Source organism: Callithrix jacchus, chromosome 8, assembly GCF_049354715.1.
Source record: "Callithrix jacchus isolate 240 chromosome 8, calJac240_pri, whole genome shotgun sequence".
In the NCBI taxonomy this organism is placed as follows: domain Eukaryota; kingdom Metazoa; phylum Chordata; class Mammalia; order Primates; family Cebidae; genus Callithrix; species Callithrix jacchus.
The window spans coordinates 32,497,517-32,524,285 of NC_133509.1; the positions used below are offsets into that span (position 1 = coordinate 32,497,517).

The 26,769-nt window shown below is 39.8% G+C and overlaps 1 protein-coding gene, 2 non-coding genes and 1 pseudogene across 4 annotated transcripts; 3 read left to right on the forward strand and 1 right to left on the reverse strand.

The window, feature by feature from the left end:
• TERB2 (telomere repeat binding bouquet formation protein 2) lies at positions 1-26,071 on the forward strand. Of its 2 annotated transcripts, XR_013520920.1 has the most exons (8): positions 1-70; positions 184-265; positions 1,583-1,722; positions 4,742-4,803; positions 8,546-8,631; positions 10,187-10,304; positions 15,525-15,613; positions 25,343-25,523. XR_013520920.1 is itself a non-coding variant. In XM_002753412.6 (7 exons), the coding sequence occupies exons 1-7, from the start codon at positions 7-9 to the stop codon at positions 25,483-25,485; spliced, it is 666 nt and encodes a 221-aa protein (XP_002753458.3). In that variant the 5' UTR covers positions 1-6; the 3' UTR covers positions 25,486-26,071. The 2 variants fall into 2 exon arrangements, 1 of the variants encoding a protein (XP_002753458.3); XM_002753412.6 differs by lacking the exon at positions 10,187-10,304 and having other exon boundaries at positions 25,343-26,071.
• On the forward strand, positions 5,982-6,087 carry LOC118145255 (U6 spliceosomal RNA). Its single transcript, XR_004730383.1, has one exon. It is a non-coding gene; the product is annotated as a U6 spliceosomal RNA (small nuclear RNA).
• On the reverse strand, positions 12,349-13,347 carry LOC103795604 (5-azacytidine-induced protein 2 pseudogene; annotated as a pseudogene).
• LOC118145283 (U6 spliceosomal RNA) lies at positions 15,219-15,322 on the forward strand. The gene has a single exon (XR_004730409.1). It is a non-coding gene; the product is annotated as a U6 spliceosomal RNA (small nuclear RNA).
• Positions 26,072-26,769: the final 698 nt, after the last annotated feature.

Genomic DNA, 26,769 nt, shown 5'->3' on the forward strand with positions numbered 1-26,769 from the left:
GACGCCATGTTTCAAGGGCAGCGCGGTTGGTTCTGTGGTAGCGTCAGCCGGGATCTGAGGCAATTCTGGGGTAGGAAGCTGAATGGAAGCCGCGGGTTAGGTGGTGAGGGGTGCACCCTCCTTTCTCTGATGCTTTGGGTCCGGGGTGCTTGATAGGTTCACCCTGTGCTGTTACCTCCACAGTGGCTGAAGGGGGGACGATCAGTGACCCGCGAGCCGCCGACTTCTTGTTCAGCAGTGATGCCTCACACCCGGACACGCTGAGGTACTGAGGGCTACCTGGCTTTGCCTCTTATGTTAGGATGAGCCTGGAATTGGGGATGGAAGTTGCATTCTGCCAGTAAATAAAGATGAGGCTGGGCGCGGTGGCGCGTGGCTGTAATCCCAGCTACTCGGAAGGCTGAGGCAGGAGAATTGTTTAAACCTGGGAGGTGGAGGTTACAGTGAGTCTAGATTGTACCATTGCACTCCAGCCTGGGCGACAGAGCAAGATTCTGTCGCAATCAACCAATCAATAAATAGAAATAAAATAATAAAATGAAAATAAAATTAAATGGATAATATTGACGATAGGATGAGGCTGGAAACGGGCCAGTTTTCAGTCCTAGATGGGAGGGAAAAAAGTAGACAAACCTCCTTTCCTTTCTGCCGCAGTGTCATGCGCTTCTGCCTGGTCCTCAGGCCTCTTCCTGAATTCCAGGTGTGTGTTTCCAGCTGCCTCTTCCACACCTGAGGGCCCCTCATACTCAGTGTCTAAACCAAATTTTCTCATTTCCCTTTATACCTGCGCCATGGCCTGTGTTCTCCAAAACGCTGAATAACAACCCTATGCCATTAATCAGTCAGCGGCCAAATACCAATTCTTCTTCAACCTCACTGCCATTAACCTTAATTCCTTTTGGCAGGGACTATCACAGTAAATTCCTAAGCCGTTACTGTGCCTCGAATCTGTTCCCTGAGATCCCCCTTTATATGGCTCTCAGATTTCGTTTACAAACAGACATCAGATCAGGGCCCTACCACTCTCCTTCCCCCACTTTCCTCCGACTTACTACAGATTTAGATCTTGGCTGTACCTACCTTGTTTATTTCTCAGTTTTTCTCATGCCTTCCATAGCCCAGTCAACCTGAACTGCCATTATTGTGCCTTCATGCATGCCTTTCTTTTTCCTTGTAATGCCCTTCTTATCTCCACCTATAGGAAAGATGTTGCTTTCTATCTGTGAAGGTTCCTCTGACTGCATGCCCACTCCTCACCTCAGGACTAATTGATCCCTTTTTATAGCAATGACCATGGATAAAGCTGCTGGCTCAATGCATTGTTGATGCCAAGTAAACATTACTGTTTAAATCATCATATGGTCATTAACCAACCCTCTAAAGCCAAGATGTGCCAGATACAGGCCCTCAGAAAGTAATATCTTATGCCATATGTTTTTCCTTCCTTACTGAAAAAGGACAGGCTACATGTATCCTTCAATGTAATCATCTCCCTACTTCCAGTTACTTACTCATTCTTTTGAAAGATTGAATACAGTCTTGTTTGTTTCATAACCTAAAATATTTCCTTTGTTTCTCCTAGAATATATCAGAGCCTTGATTACATAGAAGACAATGCTACAGTTTTTCATGCCTACTATCTCTCTGCAGTAGCTAATGCTGAAATAAAAAACTCGGTGGCTTTGGGTCATTTCATTCTTCCTCCTGCATGCCTGCAAAAAGGTTAGCAAAGGTCATTCAGCCAATCCCTGTCAGACAGCCAAATCTGGCTAATCTCTGTTAAACAGCCAAATTCAACTTTATTTTGTTTGCAGTCACATTATTTTTGAGTTTTGTATCTATTTAACGTAAGTGGAAAAAGTACAGACTTTGGATCAGATTGCCTTGGGTGTATATCTTGACATTATGTATTGTTTATTCATAAACTCATTGAGCTCTTCCGGTGTGCCAGGTTTCAACCTGGGTAGGTGCTGGGGATTCAGTGGAGAATAAGACAGATGCAGAACTTGCTTTCACAAGCTAGGATCCAATGCTTACTAGTTTTGCCATCTTTTAGAAAGTTACTTCTCTGAAGTTGTTTTGAGGATAAAATGAGATAATGGGCTGGGCGCAGTGGGGCGTGCCTGTAATCACAGCACTTTGGGAAGCCGAGACAGGTGGATCACATGAGCCCAGGAGTTCAAGACTAGCCTGGGTAACAGGGCAACATGGTGAGACCCTGTCTCTATTTTAATAATTTCAAATATTTTTTTAAAAAGATAATGTATTAAGGTGTCTGATGTGGTGAGCATTTAATAAATGTGTTCTTTGCTAGTTTTGAATCTCTTCATTATTTTTCTAAGTTTTTCTTCTGATCTTTAAAGATTGGTTATGATAATAAACCCATGTATTTGCATTTTTAAAAAATACATTTGAAATCGCTTTCACATTAATTTTTTCAGTGGCCCTAGGAAATAGGATGGGGAAGTAAATAAACTGCTTCTGAGATTGGTTCTTTTAGTTTTCCCTGCTTGGAACACCCTTTCCTTATCCTGTCCATCTATCCAAATCCTGCTATTTTTTCTGGGCTAACTTTATTATTTTTTTGAGATGGAGTCTTGCTCTGTTATCCAGGCTGGAATGCAGTGATGTGATCTCAGCCCACTGCACCCTCTGCCTCCTGGGTTCAAGTGATTATCCTGCCTCAGCCTCCTGAGTAGCTGGGACTGCAGGCGCCCACCACCACACCCAGTTAATTTTTATATTTTTAGTAGAGATGGGGTTTCACCATGTTGGCCAGTCTGGTCTTGAATTCCTGACCTCAAGTGATCCACCCACCTTGGCCTCCCAAAGTGCTAGGAATATAGGCATGAGCCACCACACTTGGCCTGGGCTAACTTTAAATACTCCGTTGGTAGGTTTTGTATTATTACCCAATTCTTGATATATAGCTGTCTACCCAATAGATATGTGTTTATCTCCAGAAAGCCAGACTGAACCTGAGTACAGATTCCCAATGAAGAGAGTATTAAAAAGAAAAGAAAACAAACAATTTAAAAATGATTTCTAAAAAGGAACCATTAGAGACCCCAGAGATTTGGTTCCTTCCTGGTGAAACCTACTGATAACCAATAACACTAAATTGTTCTAAGTGGTTACACAAATCAATTAATGACTGGATGGGGAATTGATTTAAAAAAACTACATGTGCCAATTAGTGACCCAGCTTCAAGGAGCTTATATTGTAGAATGGCTGTGATTTAATTTATTACTCCTATTATATAATTTTAAATTATCAGTCCTATTCTGTCTTTGAGTTTAGCATCTTATATTAAGATGTATTTAAATTTTCAAAAATCTGTTTTAAATGAAAACATGCTTCTTTAAAAAATTCAAAGTATACATTTTTAAAAATCTGCCTAGAGCAGTATTGTCTAGTAGAAATGCGAGATGTAAATGTTTGCCATATATGAATTTTAAATTTTCTAGTAGCCGCATTAATAAGAATAAAAAATAGCTGGGTGAAGTGGCATGCACCTGTAATCCCATCTACTCTAGAGGCTGAGGTGGGAGGATCCCTTTAGCCTGGGAGTTTGAGGCTGCAGTGCAACATGGTCACCCCTGTGAATAGCCACTGCATTCTAGTCTGGGCAACATAGTGAGACCCCCTTCTCTAAAAAAATTAATTAATTGGCCAGGTGCAATGTCTCATGCCTGTAATCCCAGCTACTCTGATGGCTGAGGCAGGAGAATTGCTTGAACTCAGGAGGCAGAGATTGCAGGGAGCCTAGGTTGTGCCACTGCACTGCAGCCTGGTTACAAAGTGAGACTCCATCTCAAAAATAAAATTTAATTGAATGAGTAGAATTAATTTTTGGAATATATTTTATTTAACCTAATATATCTAAAATATTGTTTCAATATATAAACTATAAAAATTGAGATACTCTACATTCTTTTTTTGATACTAAGTCTTCAAAATCCTGCATTTATTTTATACTTACAGCATATCTCAATTTGGATTAACCACACATTTCCAGGGCTCAGTTCCTACATGTAGTGGCTGCTGTGTTGGACAGCAAAAAGTCTAGAGTAATGTTACCGTTTTTGGCTACTGTGAAAACTTTTGAGATCGCTGAGTTAGGATGATGACATATTCCTTTGACATGCTGACCATTGTAGAATTTCTGTGCTATCATGTTTACTAGAGATATTGTTCATCCACCCTTCTTTTATATCTATAGCTATATCTACATATCTGTATCTATATCTATATAGACATTAGATGTGAATTAGATATATGTCTAATATATATCTAATGCATTAAGTAGATATATATGATTATATAGAGATAAATATGTGCAGATGTATATGTAATGATACAGATATAGATATATATCTAATGTATATATAGATATGAATATAGATATATATATAAAAGAAGGGTGGATGAATATACCTCAGTGATATGTATATCACACATCTAATGTATATATAGATACAAATATAGATATATTCTAGCAGAAAAAGTCTACAATGATTAGCAAAGTGTATTAGAATCATCTGGGGAGTTTGTTAGAAAAGCAAATTCCAGAGCTCCTCCTCAATTATCTGATTCAATTAGAATTTGCATTTTAATAAGTGTGTTAGGTGATTTTGTTGCAAATAGAATAACACCGGCCTAGAAATTTCAGAGTTTAAGCAAAATTCAGAAGATTCTGTAATTTAAAAAACAGTATTGGATTTGTTTTTCTCACCACAGAAATAAGAAGAAAAATTGGTAGTTTTATTTGGGAACAAGACCAACATTTTCTGATAGAAAAGGTAAGAGTAAATTAAGGTAATTGATTAGAATCTACACTTTCAAAATTTTCTGAAAGCAAAGTTATCTTTAAAATGTTTACTTGTGACATGTTAGCACCAATGAGTTAGATTAAGAAATTTATTCATGGCGGGGCGTGGTGGCTCACGCCTATAATCCCAGCACTTTGGGAGGCCGAGGTGAGTGGATCACGAGATCAAGAGATCGAGACCATCCTGGTCAACAAGGTGAAACCCCGTCTCTACTAAAAATACAAAAATTAGCTGTGCATGGTGGTGTGCGCCTGTAGTCCCAGCTACTCGGGAGGCTGAGGCAGGAGAATTGCTTGAACCCAGAAGGTGGAGATTGCGGTGAGCTGAGATCGTGCCATTGCCCTCCAGTCTGGGTAACAACAGCGAAACTCCATCTCAAAAAAAAAAAGAAAGAAATTTATTCGTAGAGGCATGATCTTGGCTCACTGCAACTTGTGTCTTCCGGATTCAAGCGATTCTCCTGCCGCAGGCTCCAGACTAGCTGGGATTAGAGGCGTGTGCCCAGCTAATTTTTGTATTTTTAGTAGAGACCGGGTTTTACCATGTTGGCAAGGCTGGTCTCAAACTTCTGGCATCAAGTGATCTACCGCCTCTACCTCCCAAAGTGCTGGGATTACAGGCATGAACCACTGCACCCGGCCCAGATTAAGAAATATAAAGGGCATGCTGTTATTGACTATTGTTTGGTTCGACATTGTTTTATAGTAGGACATTAGTAAAATTGAAATATTTTTGCATAAATATAATTCCCATAAGAAACCTGAAAATTTGCTTCTGTTAGTAATATTAAGAGAGTAATAGGTACATAGTATTCACCATTTCTTTACTGCCAGTGTAGATTCTGATTGGTTAATTCCTGTGATGTGCCATTAGTTCAATGTTTTGAATAACATCCCTCAATAAATGTGTATTAAGAGTCTGTCTGGTTCAGGGGGCTGCCTGATTCCCTCCCCTACTCCCCACAAAAAACAAAGTGTACAATACTGTTAAAATAGCTGTTTTGTAGCTTTTGCCGCCCTGCTTCAGATTTATTTATACTTTTGACTTACTTCAAAATCTTTATGTAATAGCCAAATTTGGGAACATTTGAGCATTAAAACGAATAATGACAATAAAGAATTGTAATATGTTAGGTAAAAAGAATCCATGTGCTTGCTTCGGAGCACATATACTAAAATTGGAAGAATACAGAGAAGATTAGCAGGGCCCCTGTGCCAGGATGACATGCAAATTCATGAAGCATTCTGTGTGTGTGTGTGTGTGTGTGTGTGTGTGTGTGTGTGTGTGTGTGTGTATTTGAAAGCAGACATAAGGAAAGAAGGAAGGACAGAAAGAAGGGAAAGAAGGAAGAAAATAAGGAAGAAAAGGATGGGATAAAGAAAAATTTCCTTTACAAAATAGCAGCTAGTAAATATAGAAAGAAAGATAAAATAGGAAATCTCCATTTTTAAAACTTTCATTATAATAATTGATTTAGATGAGGGTCATTAATGAATTCTAAACCGATGATCTCAAATGATCACCCACAGACTGATTATTAGTTACAAAGATAAACAATGTACCTTTACAATGGAGAGATCTGGCAGGTACTACTTGAACTTAGCAAACTTAGCATCACCAATATTGGAGCAATCTTTCATTGTGTTCAGTCTGATGTGATCTAATAAATGCACAATATTATCTCTGTAGTATTCTTGTTCAATACATTTAACCTGAATTTAATTATGAGTTAAGAATCAGGCAAATCCAGAATGTGGACCATACCACAAGACAATTAACTGACCTGGACATTAACATCAATGTCATAAAACACAAAAAAGGTAATAGAACCGTTCTAGATTAAGAGACATAACAACCAAATATGATGTATAAACTATGATTGGATTCTGTATTTTTTTAAAACAAAAATAGGTATAAAAGGCAGTTTGAGAGCAACTGGGAAAATTTAACAATGAACTGTATAATAGGTGATACTGTATTACATTTTATTTTCTTAACTGTGATAGTAGTGTTGTAAAGATAAAAGAATGTACATTTTTAGAAAACACATGCCAGGTGTTAAAGAGTGGAAATGCCAGCCAGGTGCGGTGGCTCATGCCTGTAATCCTAGCACTTTGGGAGGCCAAGGTGGGCAGATCACTTGAGGTCAGGGGTTCAAGACCAGCCTGGCCAACATGGTGAAACCTCATCTCTTCAAAAAAAAGAGTGGAAATGTCATATCTACAAATGTTTTCAAGTGGTTCCACAAAAACAAAAAGAGAGAAGAGGCACTCAAGGTGTCGGAAATGTTAACACTTTGTGAATCTGGGTGAAAGGTACATGGTATTTATTGTATTATTCCTTAACTTTTTGGTAAGTTTGAAATTTTTCACAATAAAGAGTTAGTGGGAAAATCTTTTATTCTATTAAAAAAATTTTTTTAAAACTTTAAACCCACAGCCAACATCATGTAGAATATCTTTACAGTATGTCCAAAGTCAGGCTATTAACATATATTTTGTATTTCTTTCATTAATTTGTTTTTTCTTCCTGAAGCATCATCTAAAAATACTAGTTTTTTTCAGTTTTTTGTCTAGGAGTTAATAGTATGCTGTACTAAGGACTGAAATATCTAATCCTTGACTTTCACAGTGTTTCCAGGAATGTGAGCAGTAATGCGATGGTTATATGATGGTAACTATTGACTATACCAGAACTTTAGAGTTTAAAGGTCACTAATTTCATCATTTAGCTTTATACATGAGAAAACTAAGGTACAGAGAATATAAAGACCCGTTTTAGTTCATATAGCCAGATGTTAGCAAAGTAGAGCCAAATTTTCTCAGCTGTAACCCAATCCAATGATTTTTCTACTAAAAAATTACTAGAACATGCTTGTATTGACGTTGACGCTTGAAGTTATATTATTACATGATAAAAGAGTTTGTTGATTCTTTCAAAATATTGGTTGATATAAATATTAGCCAATTATAATAATGTAACCATAGCATATGTAAGTGGAAGCTTATATTATATATATTATTGAATGGCAATAAGGCTAAGGGTAAACCTGGGGAGCATTATTCTCGTTTGGAGTGACTTTAAGTTTTTATTTAAATATAGAAACTTTTTAATGATATATAAAATAAATAGAAGATGTGACATGTACCAGTATCTAAGTTGCTTTCACAAAATATTTAGAAAAAGCTTAACATACATTTAGTTCTTTTATATCTTTACAGCTAAATACTTCACTATCCTTTTGAAGGAGAAATATTATTTATTCAGCTTACTTTATCTTTTTGATTTGTAGCTCACAAGAAGCCCAGGAATCCTTAAGTCAAGGATTTTAAGAATGTTTTAATTAGTAGCAAGTTTTTTTGTTTCCTTATTTTTGTGACTAAAAAGTACTATAACCACAGTAGAGAAAATTTTAATAATTGAAAGGAGAATAAAATCAGCGTTTTACTTATCTGACACAACCACAGCTGGTATATTTTAAATTCTGGTCTTCTTTATGTATCTCTAAAATATATATAGCATAATTATATATGTGTGTGGACAAGATTTCGTAAATTTTCTCCACAAAGCTAGATCAAGTGGACCTAAATATGTAAATATTTTTATGGCTTTTGATATATATATTGACAGTTTATTTTTCCTTTTTTAAAAAATTACTGATTGGATCATTGGTATGATAATTTTTTTAAAATTCGACTTATTTTATCCACAGCATGATGAAGTAACAGCAAATGAAATAAAGGCCCTTAGGGAAAGCCGTGAACTAGCAACAGAACACAAAAAAGAATTATCCAAAAGGTAATGAATTCATAAACTTCATTGATATTCAATTAAATGTAGACATCTATGCGACATCTATGAGCACTGATTGTGTGCTTATTTAATTTTCAGTTTTCTTATGAGATTAATAGCATTATAATCATTCCCATTATACAAAAAACCTCTATGATTAGAGAAAGATAAGTAATTTCCCAAGTCATATGAACTTTTGTTAAGTAGGGGAGAAGCAAGATTTGAACTAAGAGCTCATTCATTTAAATACTATACCATGAGATAGTATAGTATGCTATACTATCTCTGCAGAAAGGAAACAAGGATTTATGTTATTATAACAGTTAATAAATTATTGTAAAATTATATGTATCTCTGTGAAAACCCAATTTGTTATACTTACGAACTACAAAGGAATCTTAAAATATATTTTTTAATGGGAAGGAAATAGACTACATATTAACAGTAATTTTATTAGGATGAAAAGTGATGAGTGATTTACCCTCTTCTTTCCAAATTACTTATAATGTATTACTTTGGTTTAAGAAATTAAATTTAGACTGGACATTGTGGCTCATACTTGTAATCCCAGCACTTAGGGAGGCTGAAGCTGGATGATTGCTTGAGCCCAGGAATTTGAGACCAGCCTAAGCAACACAGGGACACCCATCTCTATAAAAAATTTAAAATATTAGCTGGGGAGAGTAGCACATGCCTGTAGACCCAGCTATTTGGAGGCTGAGGTAGGAGGATTGTTTGAGTTCAAGAGGTTGAGACTGCAGTGAGCTGTGATCATGCCACTGCATTCTAGCCTGAACAATACTGTCTCAAAGAAAAATGAGAAATTAAATTTAAAAAGACAAAAACGGACTTGCTATTATGTTAGGACCAATTTATGAGAGGCCTTCTCATTGAAGGCTTATACATGATCTAGTCCTAGTTCCATATTTTCCGATTCAGTTGGTTTTCAAATATTCATGGGGAACATTGTTTATTTGAAAGTCTATGTTTTATCCCTCCAAACCTGTGGCTGGAGTCAACCTAAAAGTGGAGGCAGGTAAGTCTCCACAAGGGAGCATCCCAAACTGTCCCAAGTTGAGGTCAGTTGGGATTCTAAAGAAAAAATAGAACAATCAGTCTAAAGCATTTAATAAGGGAACTTGTAGAGTACTGTACCAGTCCTTGCAATGGACAGCAAGAGGAAAGGGGTGTTCTGCCTAGGTATATCCACCGTGAGGGAGTCTGGGTTTGGAGTTTTTATGAGGGTTTAAGGAATCTGGCTCAGGGCTGAGGCCAGTTTCTTTCAGTGTTTTGAGTAGCAACCTAGATGCCTTTATCAGTGTCTGGTTTGAGTTGAAGCCCAATGGGAAAGCCCTGCACTGGGCTGGCTCACAGAACAGTCAAAGCACTCTGTGATTTTTGGTCAGGACACAGAAAGAAAGCCAGGTGTAGAATGGGGAGAGGGGAGAATGGGACTGGGGTACCCTGCAGTCTGGTATTTAGCTGCTGTAATAAAAAAGATCAAATAGTAATCTTTCTTCAAAATAAAAAATAATCATTTAATTTATATAATTTTTTCAAGTTTTTCTCCTATAAGGATTAATTTCCTTAATATACAAAGAAGTATTACAAATCTGGGAAAAATATGTCCAATTCAAAAACATCAACAAAAATGGACAAGGGATCTCAATAAACCCTAGGTAGGTATCTACTTAGAGCCTTTTCTTTGTGGAACCACCAGAGGGTGCAGTGTGAATATAGATAAAATATATCCTCAATTTACCCACTGAAGCATTTGTTAGCATACTACTAGGGACATTGATTTTTTTTTTTTTTTTTTTACATCATACAAACAATTAAAAAAAAAATCAGGCAGTACAGAATATAAAATCCTAATTTCTCCCCAATCATCTCCCAGTAATAACCATTGTTTTTTGTTTTTAATTGAGACAGAATCTCACTCTGTTGCCCAGGCTGGAGTGCAGTGGCGAGAGCTCAGCTCACTGCAACCTCTGCCCCTGGGGTTCAAGCAATTCTCATGCCTTGGCCTCCTGAGCAGCTGGGACTACAGGCGCATGCCACCACATCAGCTAATTTTTTGTATTTTTAATAGAGATGGGGTTTCGCCATGATGCCCAGGCTGGTCTCAAATTCCTATTCCTGCTTCAGCTTCCCAAAGTGCTGGGATTACAAGTGATCCACCTGCTTCAACCTCCCAGAGTGCTGGGATTACAAATATTATGATGTGTAATGGCTGCATATAGCTTTTCATCTTATTTGTTTAGCCACCTTTTTTGTTATGTTGTTACTTTTTTTTTGAGACAAAGGCTCAGTCTAACCCTCAGGGCTGGAGTCCAGTGGCACAATCTCCGTTCACTGCAGCCTCAGCCTCTCAGGCTCAAGTGAATGATCCTCCCTCCTCAGCCTCCCAAAATGCTACTAAGATTACTGGCATGAGCTACCACACCTAGCCTAAAATTGGTTACTTTTATGACACCTCCATGAACATCTTTTTAATAATAAATCTTGCTCTACCTTTTTGAGATAGTTTTCTTCAATGTAAATTCTCAGATGTGGAATTTATGGTGTAAAGAGATAGGAATTTTTTTCTTTCTTAAACACCTTACGTTTATTTATTTTATTTGCTTAATTTTTTGTGGTTTGAGACAAGATCTTGCTGTGTCACCCAAGTTGCAGTGTGGTAGCATGATCACAGCTCACTGCAACCTGGAACTCCCGGGCTCAAGCAGTCCTCCCACCTCAGCCTCCTGGGTAGCTAGGACCACAGATGTGTGCCACTATGCCTAGCTAATTTTTTAAAAATAAAAAAAATTTTTTTGAGATGGAATCTCACTCTGTTGTGTGCAGTGGCATGATCTTGGTTCACTGCAACCTCTGCAACCTCCACTTCCTGGATTCAATCAATTCTCATGCCTCAGCCTCCCGAGTAGTTGGGACTTCAGGTGTGTACCACCATGCCTGGCCAATATTTTTTTTTTTGGTATTTTTAATAGAGATAGATTTTTGCCATGTTGGCCAGGCTGGTCTCAAACTCCTGGCCTCAAGCAATCCACCCTCCTAGGCCTCCCAAAGTGCTGGGATTACAGGTGTGTGCCAACTCACCCAGCCTAATTAAACATTTTTTTTTTTTTTGGTCAAGATGGGGTCTCACCATGTTGCTGAGGCTGTCTTGAATTTCTGGGCTCAAGGTATTTATTAATTAGTATAGTAGCAGGCCAGGCATGGTGGCTCACACCTGTAATCCCAGCACTTTGGAAGGCTGAGGCAGGAGGATAACTTGCGGCCAAGAGTTCAAGACCAGCACCTGAGCAACACAGAGAGACCCAGTCTCTACAAAAGATAAAAAAAAAATTAACTGGGTGTAGTGGTGTGCTTCTATAGTCTTAGCTACTTGGGAGGCTGTAGCAGGAGGATTACTTAAGCCCAGGAGTTGAGGGTTGCAGTGAGCTAGCTATGGTCATGCCACTGTGCTTCAACCAAGGTGAAAGAATGAGGCCATGTATCAAAAAAAAAAAAAAGCATATATCTGTTTCTTAGAATATGGAGCTAGAGGGCATTCTTTCATACTGAAAATAAACTACATAATATCATACAGTATGTTCAAATACATGTACTGAAGAACTCTACAAAATTGTAATCAAAATCTGTTTAGTTTGTTAAGTAATTTCTTGAGAGAACCACTGAGAGAGTGTCCTTATGATCAAATGATGAATCTCTTAAGAGTTAAATCTTACAAAGGAAATTTGGATTATGTTGATCCAAGTAATGCAGTGGTGGCATGTTGGTAAAGGCAAAATTTTAATTTCCCTAAATGCTGTCTTACATGAGTCAGGAGGGCTTGGGAATACCCAAAATGATCTTCTAGAGAATAAGTTTGTGCCCTCATTAGGAATAGCTCTCTGATTATCTGTCCATGACTGGAGGACTGCTTTCTCTGATAAAAGCTTTTTATCTCCTGGTAAAGGGGAAGATGTAGTATAACAAAGAGCTTTGCCATTTGGTGAGAGAAGGGAATGTCTTGTGTATGCTGCAGTAAAATTATTCATGTTCAGTTTTATGCTGTCTTTCTGAGGATCTTCAATGCATCCTTCTGAGGTACAGGCTTTCTTGATTGCAGTTGGGGTTTTTAGTTTACTTAGTAGTTCAGCCTGTACTTGAGTCACCAGATGTTAATTAGACATTTATCTCTTCAGTTGCCAGTATGCATTCTGTGTATTATCACTTGAAGTTCTTACTCTTCAGAGATCTCTGCTCTTCAGATTGTCTTCCTGATACAGATAGGTTTGTTTGGCTTTTGAGAAGTTCTGTTTTGACATCATTACATTCTTTCCTCATCAATTTTGTTCCAAACCATGGACCTTCAGGTCACAGCTTAACTTCCACCTCCCAGTTTGATAAAGGTAGATTGAAATTCCTCATCACCAGCTGAGTTTTCACCTGTCCTTAGCTAGAGTTCTACTTCTTTAGATTACATCTGTTCATTCAATACTTTTAAAGATTCAGAGTTGTGTTTACTCATTTTATCCAATTTGCTCTTTAAATCATCTCTACCAATGCAAATCTTTCAATATACATAATAGGCCTTAGTTACTTGTTGCTGTTCCACAAAACTTGTTTCTTACAAAAATCTTATTTTCTTTAACATAAGGTTTCTCTTTCTCTGAATCCTTAAGTCCTTTTTTGATGTCTTCATATGGGCAAAATGGGAAGCAACAGAAGCATCTCCTCAATATGTTGAAACTGGAGTTGCTGGGTTGTTTTTTTTTTTAATTAGCATACAGGTAACATTTTCTATCAGTGCATCCATGAGAGCCTAAAACCAGGCTACTGAGGGCCACCACGGAGTTTCCATTCCCTAATGTTTAGAAACAGCCAAAAACATCGGATTGCCAGGGATCACTATGGGTTCCAGTTTCCTTGAAGATACCTACACTTTACCAGCGAAGGCAGCCACTCTGAGTTACTGAATTGAGGATATTTGTCTTATATCTACCCATTTGGAATTCTTTAAGATTTGAAGGATATTCTAGTCGATTATCTTGGCTCTTAAGGTGCATAGTCATATCAATTGTTAATAATGAAAGTATTCCTTCTTTCACAATATCTCTTCCGTTTCATCCTACTCCCACCTCTTTTTCCCTTTAGCTCTTCTTGTTTGGCCAGAATTTTTAGAGCCATGATAAATAATGGGTGGTCTCTGACTTTTCTGGGAACATGATTTTGCTTTATTTGTAACATCTCATCCTAATGAGTATAGTTTGTCTTGTAAGAGTTTAAATAAAATAGAAGCTTTTTAAAAATTGAAAATAAAGCCTTTGCTATTACTCAGTGTACTTTTAGAGTTTTAGGAAAATAATACATTTAAGGATGACTAATTTTTAATTATCGAGATTTTTGTTTTTATTTTTATACAGTATTATTAATTATATGTGGTCTAAGTGTAGTCAACATTGTTATTTTTGAATAGTGACTGTTCAAAAGGACATGAATGAAAATAGGATCTTTTAGTTGAAAACCTTTTAGCTTTTTTTTTTTTGAGACAGAGTCTCGCTCTGTCACGCCGGAGTGCAGTGGCATGATCTTGGCTCACTGCAACCTCCACCTCCAAGGTTCAAGCAATTCTCCTGCCTCAGCCTCCTGAGTAGCTGCCTGCCACTATGCCTGGCTAATTTTCTTGTTTTTAGTAGATACAGGGTTTAACCATGTTGGCCAGGCTGAACTCAAACTCTTGACCTCAAGTGATCCACCCACCTCAGCCTCCCGAAGTGCTGGGATTACAGGCATGAGCCACTGCTCCTGGCCACCTTTTACTTTTAAAAATTAGAATATAATTGATTATACTATACAACTTAAGAAAAAAAACAAACCTCAGAAGTCACTTCAAAATCCTATTTATGTGATGGTTTTCCTATACATCAATTTTTTTTGTTTTTGAGATGGAGTCTCACTCTGTTGCCCAAGCTATAGTGCAGGGGCATGATCTCAGCTCACTGTAACCTTTGTCTCCTGGGTTCAAGTGATTATCTTGCCTCAACCTCCTGACTAGCTGGGATTACAAGTGCATGGCACCACACCCAGCTGATTTGTATTTTACAAGAGATGGGGTTTCATCATGTTGGCCAGGCTGGTCTTGAACTCCTGACCTTAGGTGATCCACATGCCTCGGTCTCCAAAAGTGCTGGGATTACAGGTATGAGCCACCGTGCCTGACCCAGACATCAATTTTTATTTGTTATGGTAAACTATGGAAGTACTAGTTAATAGAGGTCCAATTATTTAAACACTAAGTAATAGAAACGTTGTGATCATTTAAAATAGAAATTACTATGCTTTTCTCTCGGCAGATTTAATATTACATATGTATATGTGCATTTTGTCTAAATATGTAGTATTGCATTACTGTACTTTTAGGGATAGTGAGAAAAAGACTCAGGCCTCTATAGACTCAAATACTTGTTTTGTGAAGTGCCCAAGAACACTAGAATATCTATATGGGTCTTTATATTACTTAAAAGCACAAAAGAAGTTCATGATTAACATTTTCACCCATTAAGACTGAAGTCTGATCAAAGAGCCATTAAATTACTATACATGTGCTCATTTTGACAGCACATATACCAGAATTGGAACTATTCAGAGGTTAGCACAGCCCCTGCTCAAGGATGACATGCAAATTCATGAGGCATTCTATGTATTTTTTAACAATCACTATATATACTGCCTGGAATAAGTTCTCACTTGTAAAACAAGTACAAATATATACGTGTGTGTAATATACTACAATAAATGTAAATATTTATTATATTTATTTATAATTATACTTTAATATAAGTGTAATACATATAGACATACATACTATATATATGAAAATGTGACTTTCTGTATGTTTTATTTTACAGCACAGAAAAGCATTTTATAAGAACTCCAGCTGTAGAAAAGCAGATGTATTTCCCGCTACAGAATTACCCAGTGAACAACATGGTAACAGGTAGTTTAAAATAAAATTTAGAGAAAACTTAGGTAGGGAAGAAACAAGGGAGTATTCCTGTTGCATTCTAAAGCATTTATGTAGTTTAAAAAAAAAAAAAGAAAGAAAGAAACAAAGGAGTATTATGTTGAATAAAGCTATTGTATTTCAAATACCTAGGGAGTAATGCCTTCTCTATTAAGCATGGTAACGCAGGAGACACCATTTATATATTGAATAAATTACCTGCAGAATTGACCCAGGAATATGCTTTTATATTTTCTGTGCTAAAACAATGGTCTCTAGGTAGGGTGACCACATGTGCCTATTTACATGAGACAGTCTCAGTTTATGCAGTTATTTGGGCATTAGTTTTTAACTCTCAAGTGTCCCAGTTTGGAAGACAAATTATATGAACAGCCTCAACCATAGTTTCTTTAAAGAATCTGTTCAAACATAGGACCCTTTTCTTAACATCCACACATACAAACATAACACACACTGCCATGCCATTCAATATCGGATATATACATATTTTTAAAAACAAACAAAAACATAACACACAAACTTTACATATAAAAAACTTTACATGTAAAAGGCTCACAGATGCCCAGAAGCCTATACAGGGATTATCCAGGTGTCCAAGATCCATATTTGGGTTTTCTATTGTGCCCTTCATAAAGAGAAGACAACTAACCAAGGCTGACATAGAGAGGGTAGAACTAAGGGAGCCAATTGAAAAGTGGTCATTGGGATTTGAATTGTGTTGACTGAGATGGATATTTAGATACTTTGATCTGAGTAGTATTCAGTGGAGTCATTGATAATTGTCCGACCTACCCTCTGCGGGAAGACTGGGCTCATTGGGAAAGAAACCGGACCGCAGGCTAGAGGAAATTCCTTAAGTTCAGGCTTTATTGAGAGGAAAGAGCCTCCGGGCAGGCCAGCCGGGACGAAAAGGAAAAATGGCCGCGCCGCTCAGAGGGGCAGGGTTGTTTTATAGGGGGCTGAAGGGCTGGGGGGTGGGGAAGCCAAAAGCCGAGGTGGTGGGCAACTGTTGGTCAGTTTGAACTGCTGGGCGGGAAGCTGGGCGGCGGGAAGCTGGGCGGCGGGAGGGCTAGGGCCGGTATGTAAAGTGAGAGATAAGGGAGCCTCTTTGTGGGGGAGGGAAAGAGAGAGAGATTTTGCGGTAGGGGCAGAGTTTTCCAAACATTCCCGACTCCTTAAAGAAAAGAAAAAGAGGGGGTCAGGGGCGTCGGTTGTCTCTCTAGCTACTTCCTGCTGACAAGGGTCGATGGGGGTTCTGAAGAGGTCTCTTTTCTTAACGAGCCTGGATGTTCGGGGAGAGGTCTGTTCCTTGCACTCGTTCAGGGTAGGGTTGGAGCAGCATCTGGTGGATGGTGACTCGAGTCAGTTCTTGAAAGCGCCGCTATAGGAACTGTAGAAAGCAAGGAGCAATAAGTAAGATTAGGCAAACAGCTACTAGGGGCCCAAGCAATGGGGACAAGAGGGTATACATAGAGGAAGACCACCACGCCGTGGCTTCAGCCGAGAACTTCTGACTCTGCAGGTTAGTTTTGAGTTTCTGGAGGCTCTCGATTCGGGTTTCTACTAGGCCGGATTCATTGATGTAGTAACAGCACTCTTCCTGTAGGAAGATACAGGTCCCTCCTCGTTCAGCAGTGAGCAGGTCCAGGGCTCTTCGGTTCTGCAAGGCAACTTGGGCAACTGAGGTGATCTGTCGTTGGAGTGATGCTAAAGACTCAGTAGAGTCATCAATAGCCGCTTGGAGTTGTGAGGTCAGTCGGGCTATGGCCAGGTGAGAGTGGACTAGTGCCCCTCCTCCTAATCCTGAGTAAAGTAGGGGAGGTAGCCGTCTAGAGGAGTAGTCTCTGGCGGTGGGGGAGTTGAAAGCAGGAAGGGGCAACCATACAGCAGCTCAAATGGGCTAAGCTGTGATGGGCCCCGGGGGCTTGCTCTTACTCTGGTGAGGGCGATAGGAAGTAAGGTTACCCAGGATTGGCGGAGCTCAAGCATGAGCTTGGTCAGATGCTCCTTTATTAGGCCATTGGCCCGTTCTACCTTACCAGAGGACTGGGGATGGTAGGCGGCATGTAGCTTCTACTGAATTCCTAGAGAGGTAGAAACGGCATTAGTGACTTTGGAGATAAAGGCTAGGCCGTTGTCTGACTGTATGGTAGCTGGGAGTCCAAAGCGTGGGATGATGTCTTGAATGAGATGAGTGGCTACTGTCCCGGCAGACTCAGAGGCTTCAATCCAGCCTGAAAAGGTGTCAACAATGGTTAGCAGATACCGGTACTGTTTGTGCTTTGGCATATGGGTGAAATCAATTTGCCAGTCTTGGCCAGGTAGGAACCTGCGTAGCTGATGAAGCTGGCGCCGGGGATGACAGGAACCCTGGGAATTAGTTTTTGCGCAGACAGTACATGAGGACTGGACTTCCTGTATGGTACTGAGGAGGCGGTGGGGGTGAAAAAGTGGGTTGAGGAATCGGTATAAGGCTTTAGGCCCAATGTGGAGTGAATTATGGATGTCTTGGATTATCTGGTACCTTTGCTTTTCAGGGAGGATGAGGAGGTTATGCTTGAAGGCCCAGTCATCCTTGAACCGTACCCCGGGGGTAGACTGGAGGGTCTGGAGTTCTGAGGCAGAGTATTGAGGGCTAGGAGAAAAAGGCTGTGTGGGCTGGCGGTGGGGAAGGTTATGACGGCCTTCAGCTTTGAAAGGATGTCTCACCCCAGAAGGGGAACTGGGCAGGTGGGGATTACTAAAAAGGAGTGGGTGAAGGGAGTGGAGCTATATGAGCACATGAGTGGTGGGGTTTGATAGGGGATACTCGGGGTCCCATTGATTCCCATGACTAAGACCTGGGAAGGGGTGAGATGGCCAGAATAAGAAGGAAGTGCGGAGTAGGTAGCCCCCATGTCTTGTGACCCTAGGCTCGGCGAGGGTAACCGGAGTCGGAAAGCCAGGGCCCCGCTAGTCATCTAGCAGCCCTAGTAGACTGGGGAACGGAGCTCCCTCGGAGGTCGGCTCCTAGCAAGCAGGCTCCTCCCTACTGAGGGTGACCGCCGGCTGCGTAACGCCAGTGTGTCTGTTTTGAGGAACCGGCACCCTGGGGAAGCTGGGGCAGTCTGACTTCCAGTGTCCCGGGAGCCGACAGATAGGGCAAGGCTTAGTTGGTGGCCATGGTTGTGGACAGGCTCGGGACCAGTGTCCTTCCTTTCTACATTTGAAACATGCCCCTGGAGGGGCATGGGTTTCGGCCTTGGGCTTCTGGTTCCCTGCTGGCCTTAGAGCCGCCACTAGGGCTTGGGTCTGGAGGGCAGCCTTCTGCTTCATGCGAGTTTGGCGGGCAGCCTCAGCCGCATCTTCCCTGGCATTGAATACTTTAAAGGCCATTTTTACCAGGTCTTGGATGGGAGTCTCTGGCCCCTCTTCTGCTTTCTTTAGTTTCTTTCTTATGTCGGGTGCTGATTGGGAGATAAAATGGGAGGCTAATACAGTGGCCCCGTTTTGGGAGGCTGGATCTAGTTGAGTGTACCGGACTAGGGCTTCTTATACTTGAGTGAGGTATTGGAATTCTTTAATATAGGTGGATGGGTCGGCTGAGAAGGATCCTAAACGTTTCTCAATTTGGAACAGGTCTTGGAGTGAGAAAGGAACATGGACCCTGATTAAACCTTCTGCGCCTGCTACTTCTCGGAGTGGGGCCAGGATAGCTGGCTGGTGGGAGCGGGTGTGGGCCGCCACCGGAGAGGCAAGAGGAAGTGCAGCCTCTGAGGGAGGGGGCTCGGAGGGAGTAGAGGGAGAGCGAGGCATGGCCTCTGAGGTAGGAGGTGCAGAGGGAGTGGGGGAAGGGCGTGCCGTTGATGGCGAGTGGTTGCTGAGATTGGCAGGAGAGGACAGATGTTCAGGCAGATCCTCCGGTGAGGAGTAGGGTGGGGGAGAGGTAGTGGAGGAAGATTTATGGGGGGTTCGAGATAAGAGGATTTGGTAGGTGGAGCAGGAAGAACATAGGTTGGGGTGGGTACGGAGGTCCCAAAAAGCCTGGACGTAAGGAATTTCATTGTCCTTACCCGCGCGGCGACAAAAATCGTCGAGATCTCGGAGGGTGTTGAAATCAAAAGTGCCAGTCGGGGGCCAATGTGACTGGTTACTGAGTTTGTATTGGGGCCAAGCCACCTGGGACAGGAAAATAAGCTTTTTCTTTCTGAGGGTTTGGGAATATCCCAATTTGGTAAAATTCGCAGCAAGCACCCAAGGGGGGTGCTCAGAGGTATTTTGGACTCCGAATTTCCCATGGCAGGCGCAGCTACAGACTCTCCGGCGCGGATGGGCAGATGCAACGAAAAGGCGTCCCCGTTCGTTGCAAATTCCCCGGAGTACAATTAAGTACGGAAAGGGAAGCGGTCAGAGGGGCGTCCCCCGTCTGGCGGCTGTCCCTCGGAAGGCTCCTGGAGCGGGAATGGAAGACTACCTTGGCTCGGCCGAGACTAGGCAAGGAGTCCGTGCGGAACGCCGGAGGGAGCAACTGCACCATGCTGTAGGAAGAGGAGACGGGAAGCGGGGGAAGGCAAAGCAAGAAAAACTTGGCTTACCTTAATCGGAACGTGGAGGTGGCAGGGCCAGTGTTGGGTAGGTCGGGGAGGGGGGCCGTGGCCGGGCCAACGGCCTCAGCTCCCGTCCCGGGTTTCCGGCACCATTTGTCCGACCTACCCTCTGCGGGAAGACTGGGCTCATTGGGAAAGAAACCGGACCGCAGGCTAGAGGAAATTCCTTAAGTTCAGGCTTTATTGAGAGGAAAGAGCCTCCGGGCAGGCCAGCCGGGACGAAAAGGAAAAATGGCCGCGCCGCTCAGAGGGGCAGGGTTGTTTTATAGGGGGCTGAAGGGCTGGGGGGTGGGGAAGCCAAAAGCCGAGGTGGTGGGCAACTGTTGGTCAGTTTGAACTGCTGGGCGGGAAGCTGGGCGGCGGGAGGGCTAGGGCCGGTATGTAAAGTGAGAGATAAGGGAGCCTCTTTGTGGGGGAGGGAAAGAGAGAGAGATTTTGCGGTAGGGGCAGAGTTTTCCAAACAATAATAATTTTAAATACAGAGATTTTTTTTTAAATTGTTTTTAAAAGAGAAATTTTTTAAGTATGGGTTGTTGAAAGCTTATTTAAAAAATAATCTGTATATTTATCATTCTCTTTATTTAGCAATGTTAAAACTACCTCTTGCAGCTAGTCCATAGTTTCCTAGACGTCTTGTCATATTACTACCCCTATTCATTTTGACTTAGCAAACATTTATTAATATATTTAAAAGATCAATGATTAAATATTAAAATCAGCCATAGATAAGGACATATACCTACATTTGAACATGTAATAGTGCTGCTTTATGGGTTATTGCTTGATAAAGAAACAGTCTGATTTTTCAAAAAGACATAACAGTATAACATAAAAACAATTTAAAAATTAGTCAGAATTTTTAAAGTATAATTTTAACCTGTGGTAATACTCTGTTGTTAATTTTACTGGTAGATCTAAAGTAAATTTTTTTTTTTTTTTAAAAAAAGAGATGGGGTTTCACCATATTGGTCAGACTGGTCTGGAACTCCTGACCTCAGGTGATCCACCCGCCTCGGCTTCCCAAAGTGCTGGGATTACAGGCATGAGCCACCGCGCCTGGCCTAAAGTAAAAATTTTTAATTTCCTCAATTGAATAATATTTCCCTTTTTGTATTTCTGCATTAAATATTTAATAGCAATTTTTTCTTGGAAGAAATCTTCATTTTTAGAGATACTTTATTTGTTTTTAATTTTGATGCGAAATGACAAGTACTTCTCTTTTTTTGTCATGGTCATCTGCTTGCACAGGAAGGAATAACTTCTTGTTGGAAAAAATTAGCTTATGTTAATTAAACATTTATTGACTAAGAGTTAGGCTGCGGTATCAATTTTTGTTGGGGTCCAGCACGTCTGCCAGGGGACTACTGACCTGCAGGAGTCCCCGAGACCGCCAACATAGATGTCTCGTTCAACCTGAGGGAGAGAGTGCGCAGAACTGAAAGAAAATAGAAAAGCAGAGTCTGGAGGGCTGGCTTAGGCTATGTCCAAGCAGCAATTTTATTTTTGCAATATGTTTCCTTATATACTTTTCTGAAGTCAAAGTTGTTTACACCAGATCAAGTACTTAAGTTATAGTAAGCAAGTTACACCCACTAAGTTACGCCCAGTAAGTAAGTTAATCCCATTAAGTAGGTTACGCCCTGTAAGTAGGTTACTTTCAGTAATTAGGTTACGCCCAATAGATCAATGTAAGTAAGTTACAGTCATGCCCAGTAAGCTATGAGAAGTAAGTTACAGTTACACCCAGTAAGTTATGGTAAGTTACCAAGTGTAAATACTTAAGTTAATACTTTACAATGAAGGTAACAAGGGTCCAAAATGAACACAATCAAGCAATAAACCATAAGAAGCCGAAAGTGGACACATTGCCTCCCAAGTCCTCATATCTATAAAGTAATGTCTGTTAATTATTTAGAATAACATAGTCCCTCTCTCGGTTCCTGCTTTACCTCAGCTCAACCGGGGATCTGTGTCTGGGCTCAAGCTCACCCTATGGCAAGGCCCATTTCCCAGGGGCCTCACACGGGAGCGATCCCCACAGATTCCCTCAAATTTTTGTGACTAAAACTTGACTATCTCTTCCTCGGAATGGGTTGGGTTCAACTCAGTGACTATTAAATCTCTGAAAATAGAATGAATTGTGTGGTCATTAGTTATAGAAAATACAACTTGGGGCAATAGCCTAGAACTGGGTTTCTCAGTTTTGGTGCTGTTGGCATTTTAGGCCAGATAATTCTTTGTTTGGGTGAGGGTAGGTAAGTTTCAGTCCTGTGCATTATAGAATATTTACTCTGGCCTCTGCCCACTAGATACCAATAGCATCACCACTCTCTCCCTCAGTTGTGACAACCAAAAATGTCCCTAGACATTGCCAAATATTCTCTAAAACATCAAAAGATTTTTTGTTTTATTTTCAGCTTTTGACTAGAATTAAATTCTCTCAGACTAATATCACTTGTCATCACCCATGATAAGAAGTTCTGATTGACAGTTACATATGTGATTAATAAGAGTAGGAAAGCAATTACTAATAATTGTAAATACTTTGCTGGTAACAATTTCCCAATAAAAATGTTCTGATAATTAAAAAGTTTGGAAATCTATAATAGATGCTGTATTAGTTATTTATTGATGTAAATCAAAGTGCTCTGAAACTTAGCAGCATAAAACAATGAATATTTATTTATTTATTTTTTATAGAAATGAGGTCTCACTATGTTGCCCAGGCTGGTCTCGAACACCTGGGCTCAAGCAATCCTCTTGCCTTGGCCTCCCAAAGTGCTGGGATTCCAGGCATGAGCCATCGCACCTGGCCTGATGAATATTTATTATTTCAGTTTCTAAGGTCAGAAATTCAGGGGTGTCTTAGCTGGGTACTTCTGTCTCCTCGTCTATTGTGAGGGTGCTGTCAAGTTGTTAGCTGGAGTGCAGTCATTCCAAGGCACAACTGAGACTGGAAAATCCACTTCAAAACTCACTCAGGTGGTTATTGGCAGGTGTTGACTCCTTGCTGGATTTTGGCGGAAGGCTTCAACTCCTTACCAAATGGGTAAGGACTCTCTATAAGGACTATCCACAACATGATGGGTAGCTTGCTTCCCTCAGAGTAAAAAAAATCCAAGAATAAGAAGGAGCATGCCCAAGACAAAAGCCATAGTCTTTTTTACATCCTCCTCTCAGAAATGACGTAGCATCACTTCTGTCATATGCCATTGGTTATACAGATCAAACCAAGTACAAAATGATAGCAAACTTTGAATATAAGGAGGTGGGGATCAGTTGGGGCCACTGGGTGGCTGGCTATCACAGATGCATGTGTGATTGCCTACCAATATTGCCTTTCTTAGAAACTCCTTTGTTCCTCCCAATTTATCCGAGTAACACAGGAACAGCATTTTTTAAACATGAGCTTGCTCCCCACTCTCAACCTTTGCTTTCAGAATGAATGCCTGATGTGAGCTGGGCTAATTGCAGATCTTCTAGATTTTCAGATATGGAACATAGTAAATCAAGTCATTCTCACTTAGGCGAACAAAACTCTAAGATGTAAAACCTAGGAGCTGTCATTTGCCATATTTCTACCATAAAAAGAAAGCCAACTTGCCTCCAGAAAGAAAAATGAGGCTAACACCTACAGGAAAAACTTGAGACCAAGTCTGCAGTGAGGTATGATCATGCCACTGCACTCCAGCATGGGCAGCAAAATAAGACCCTGTCTCAAAAAACAGAACAAAACAAAAACTAAAAATTTGAGACTGGTGAGAGCTATCATAGCTGGTTTTAGTTAACTCTGAGTCCCAGCAATATGTCTACCTTCCTCACAGCTCGGATGATATAGCAATGTCCTTCCAGAAAACTCCCTTTTTGTTTAAATTAGTTTAAATTAGGTTTTTATCCATTTCATGCTAAAGCCCTGAACTATTCAAAAATGCTACAATAATCCATTTCTGATGCTATAAATGTCCTATCCTTCTAATACTTTCAGGAATATTTTTTACTAATGTAATTTTTAAATTCCTATCCTCACACATCTTTAGAGATTTCACACAGTGTATATGTGCAATTAACTAAACATTAGTAGTGATATTTTTCTGCACTAGTTTATTTTACACAGATATGTAGCCATTAGGCAAAGATTATGAATTCATATGGAGTATAGTAATACTGTTACTTTACTTTAAAAACTGTGCTCCACGAGCTCCTAAAGTAAATGACCATGATTAAAATATCTTTGAAGATGCTAGTCAATTTTATATGCTTGGATTCATAATTTATTAACTGTGAATTTATTATTTTTTATTAGAAACAATTAAACAATATGCATAGACATCCTGTTGATCTTGATGGTACGGTGTTCTAAATTTAGTTGTCCTTGAGCGCTATTAGAATTTTTTTCACACAAATTTACTTTTAGATTTCAATTTTAGTAAAAGCCCAAACACTTGGGTTACACATAAAATATAATCATTTAAATAGTAAGCAATTGATATCAAGTTAATATTGCTTAGTCATAGAGTCCTTAGCTATCTTCATTCTAGGCAGCATTTTTATATGACTTATGTCTATTTTGGATTACTAATTGACATCAAAATTACTCTCACCCATTATCTCTGTTGACTGGGCAGTAACATCAATTTTTCCTTAATTTTTTTTGTTAAAAGAATCCTATTTCAGTGTTAACAGTGCAGGAAACATTGCCTGCTGAAACAGGGAAGATGAACTGTTTTCACTGTTAGAAGTTAGTTGGATGGATCACCCTCTAAGTGATTACCCTCTAAAATTAGATACACTTCCCAGTTATTTTGGTCTAACTACATTTATGTTCTAGCCCCAACCTAGACATCACAATCTTAATAGTCGAAGTGGTTTTAATCCAGTATCTTTTAAAAGGTGGCAGAAAGTCGTGGGGAGGGGAAGAGGAGGTGTTCCCTGGTAATTATATGGGTTTCATGCAGAATCTTCTCACTGGTACTATGTATTCTTTTTACTTCTTTTCTAAAAACATTCTTTAGAATTCTTAACTCTAATAAATCAAAGATACTAAAAAGCAGATAGTATGCGAGTGTTGCAAGTATATATATATATTTTTTTGTTTGTTTGTTCGTTTGCTTTGCAGGTTATATAGCAATTGATGCCATGAAGAAATTCCTTGGGGAGCTACATGATTTCATTCCTGGAAGTTCAGGATATTTGGCATATCATGTTCAAAATGAAATTAATATGTCTGCTATAAAAAACAAATTGAAGAGGAAATATTAAATTAAATTATAAATGTCTTGGCATTTATTTTCTATAAATATTACTGAGATGTGCATAATGTAAAATGCTCCCTTTTGGTACTGGGGGTTACAGAAATGGGAAAGAAGTTTTCTGTTTCTCAAAATGTGTCTTTAGGAAATTCAGAATCATTTTGGCTCTGTGTTTTGACATTCGGGCTGGATTTCTTCCCCAGCTTATAAAAATATGTTCAAATATTCTCAATGCACAGTTGTTAAGGAGTAATTGTCATTAATATATTTTATAAGAAGTCTCAATCTCACACTCTCCATCTCTCAATCTTCTTCTTCCTCCTTTTCTCTCTCTTTCTCTCCTCTCCTTCTCTGTCCCCTCCCTCTTTCTGTCAAATGCTCTTTTGGGTTTAACATCCTATTTTATTTTTTCTAGATTTAATACTGTGCTAAGTTTTATGATTCTGGTCATCTTATTTTGACTTAAAAAATTAGTTTGCTAGTTGAGTTCTGAATTACTGTTTCTGACTTGAAACATGGAGAAAACATTGTAATAATTCATATTTCATGTTGGATGGTTTCTGATAATAAATATTTCAGAAATGACTTAACATAAACAGAGTATGAGTGTTATATCTTGTTAGATGAACCTGCAAGTCACCTTAGAATCACAGTGCTGGAAAGGACCTTAAAAAATGAGTTCCAGTTCACTTATTGTTTTTAATTAGAAAATAAGGACCTTGAGAAGATGTCTTACTTAGGGTGACTAACTTGGGGCCAAAACAGAACTGGACACAACTGTCTTGATTTTCTAGGCAAGTGCTTCCTCACTCTCCCACATAGCATATGCTGTAGCTTCCATGTCAGGTATAACAGGACTGCAGGTCTGCAAAGCTGACCCAGAAACAAGACAACTTGCTTGTATTTTAAATAAGTTGAAATAGTGAGGGAGAAGAAAAGGAAAAATCACTTAGGCAAACCACTGAAGCTAGTCCTCAGAGAAATGGCCTGAAAAATCACAGCTATAGGCATAAATAGAGCAGCCTGGGGAAAAACCAAACTGCAGCTGCACTGATAAGAAAGCAAGGCCCAGCATAGAGCCCTTGTTCTTTGTGTGATTAGCAGGCTCTCAGGAAAAAATTTCTTCCCCTTTTCAGGTATTTACACGGTGGGCTCCATGGGAACTTGCACAGGGAGGTGGGGGGCTTACCTAAAACAGACCCACAGTTACATAAACAAGAGAAGCTGCACTTTGTGCTTACTCAAGACATACCTGCAGCTGTACAAATGAGAGTTACACAGCTTCATAGATAAG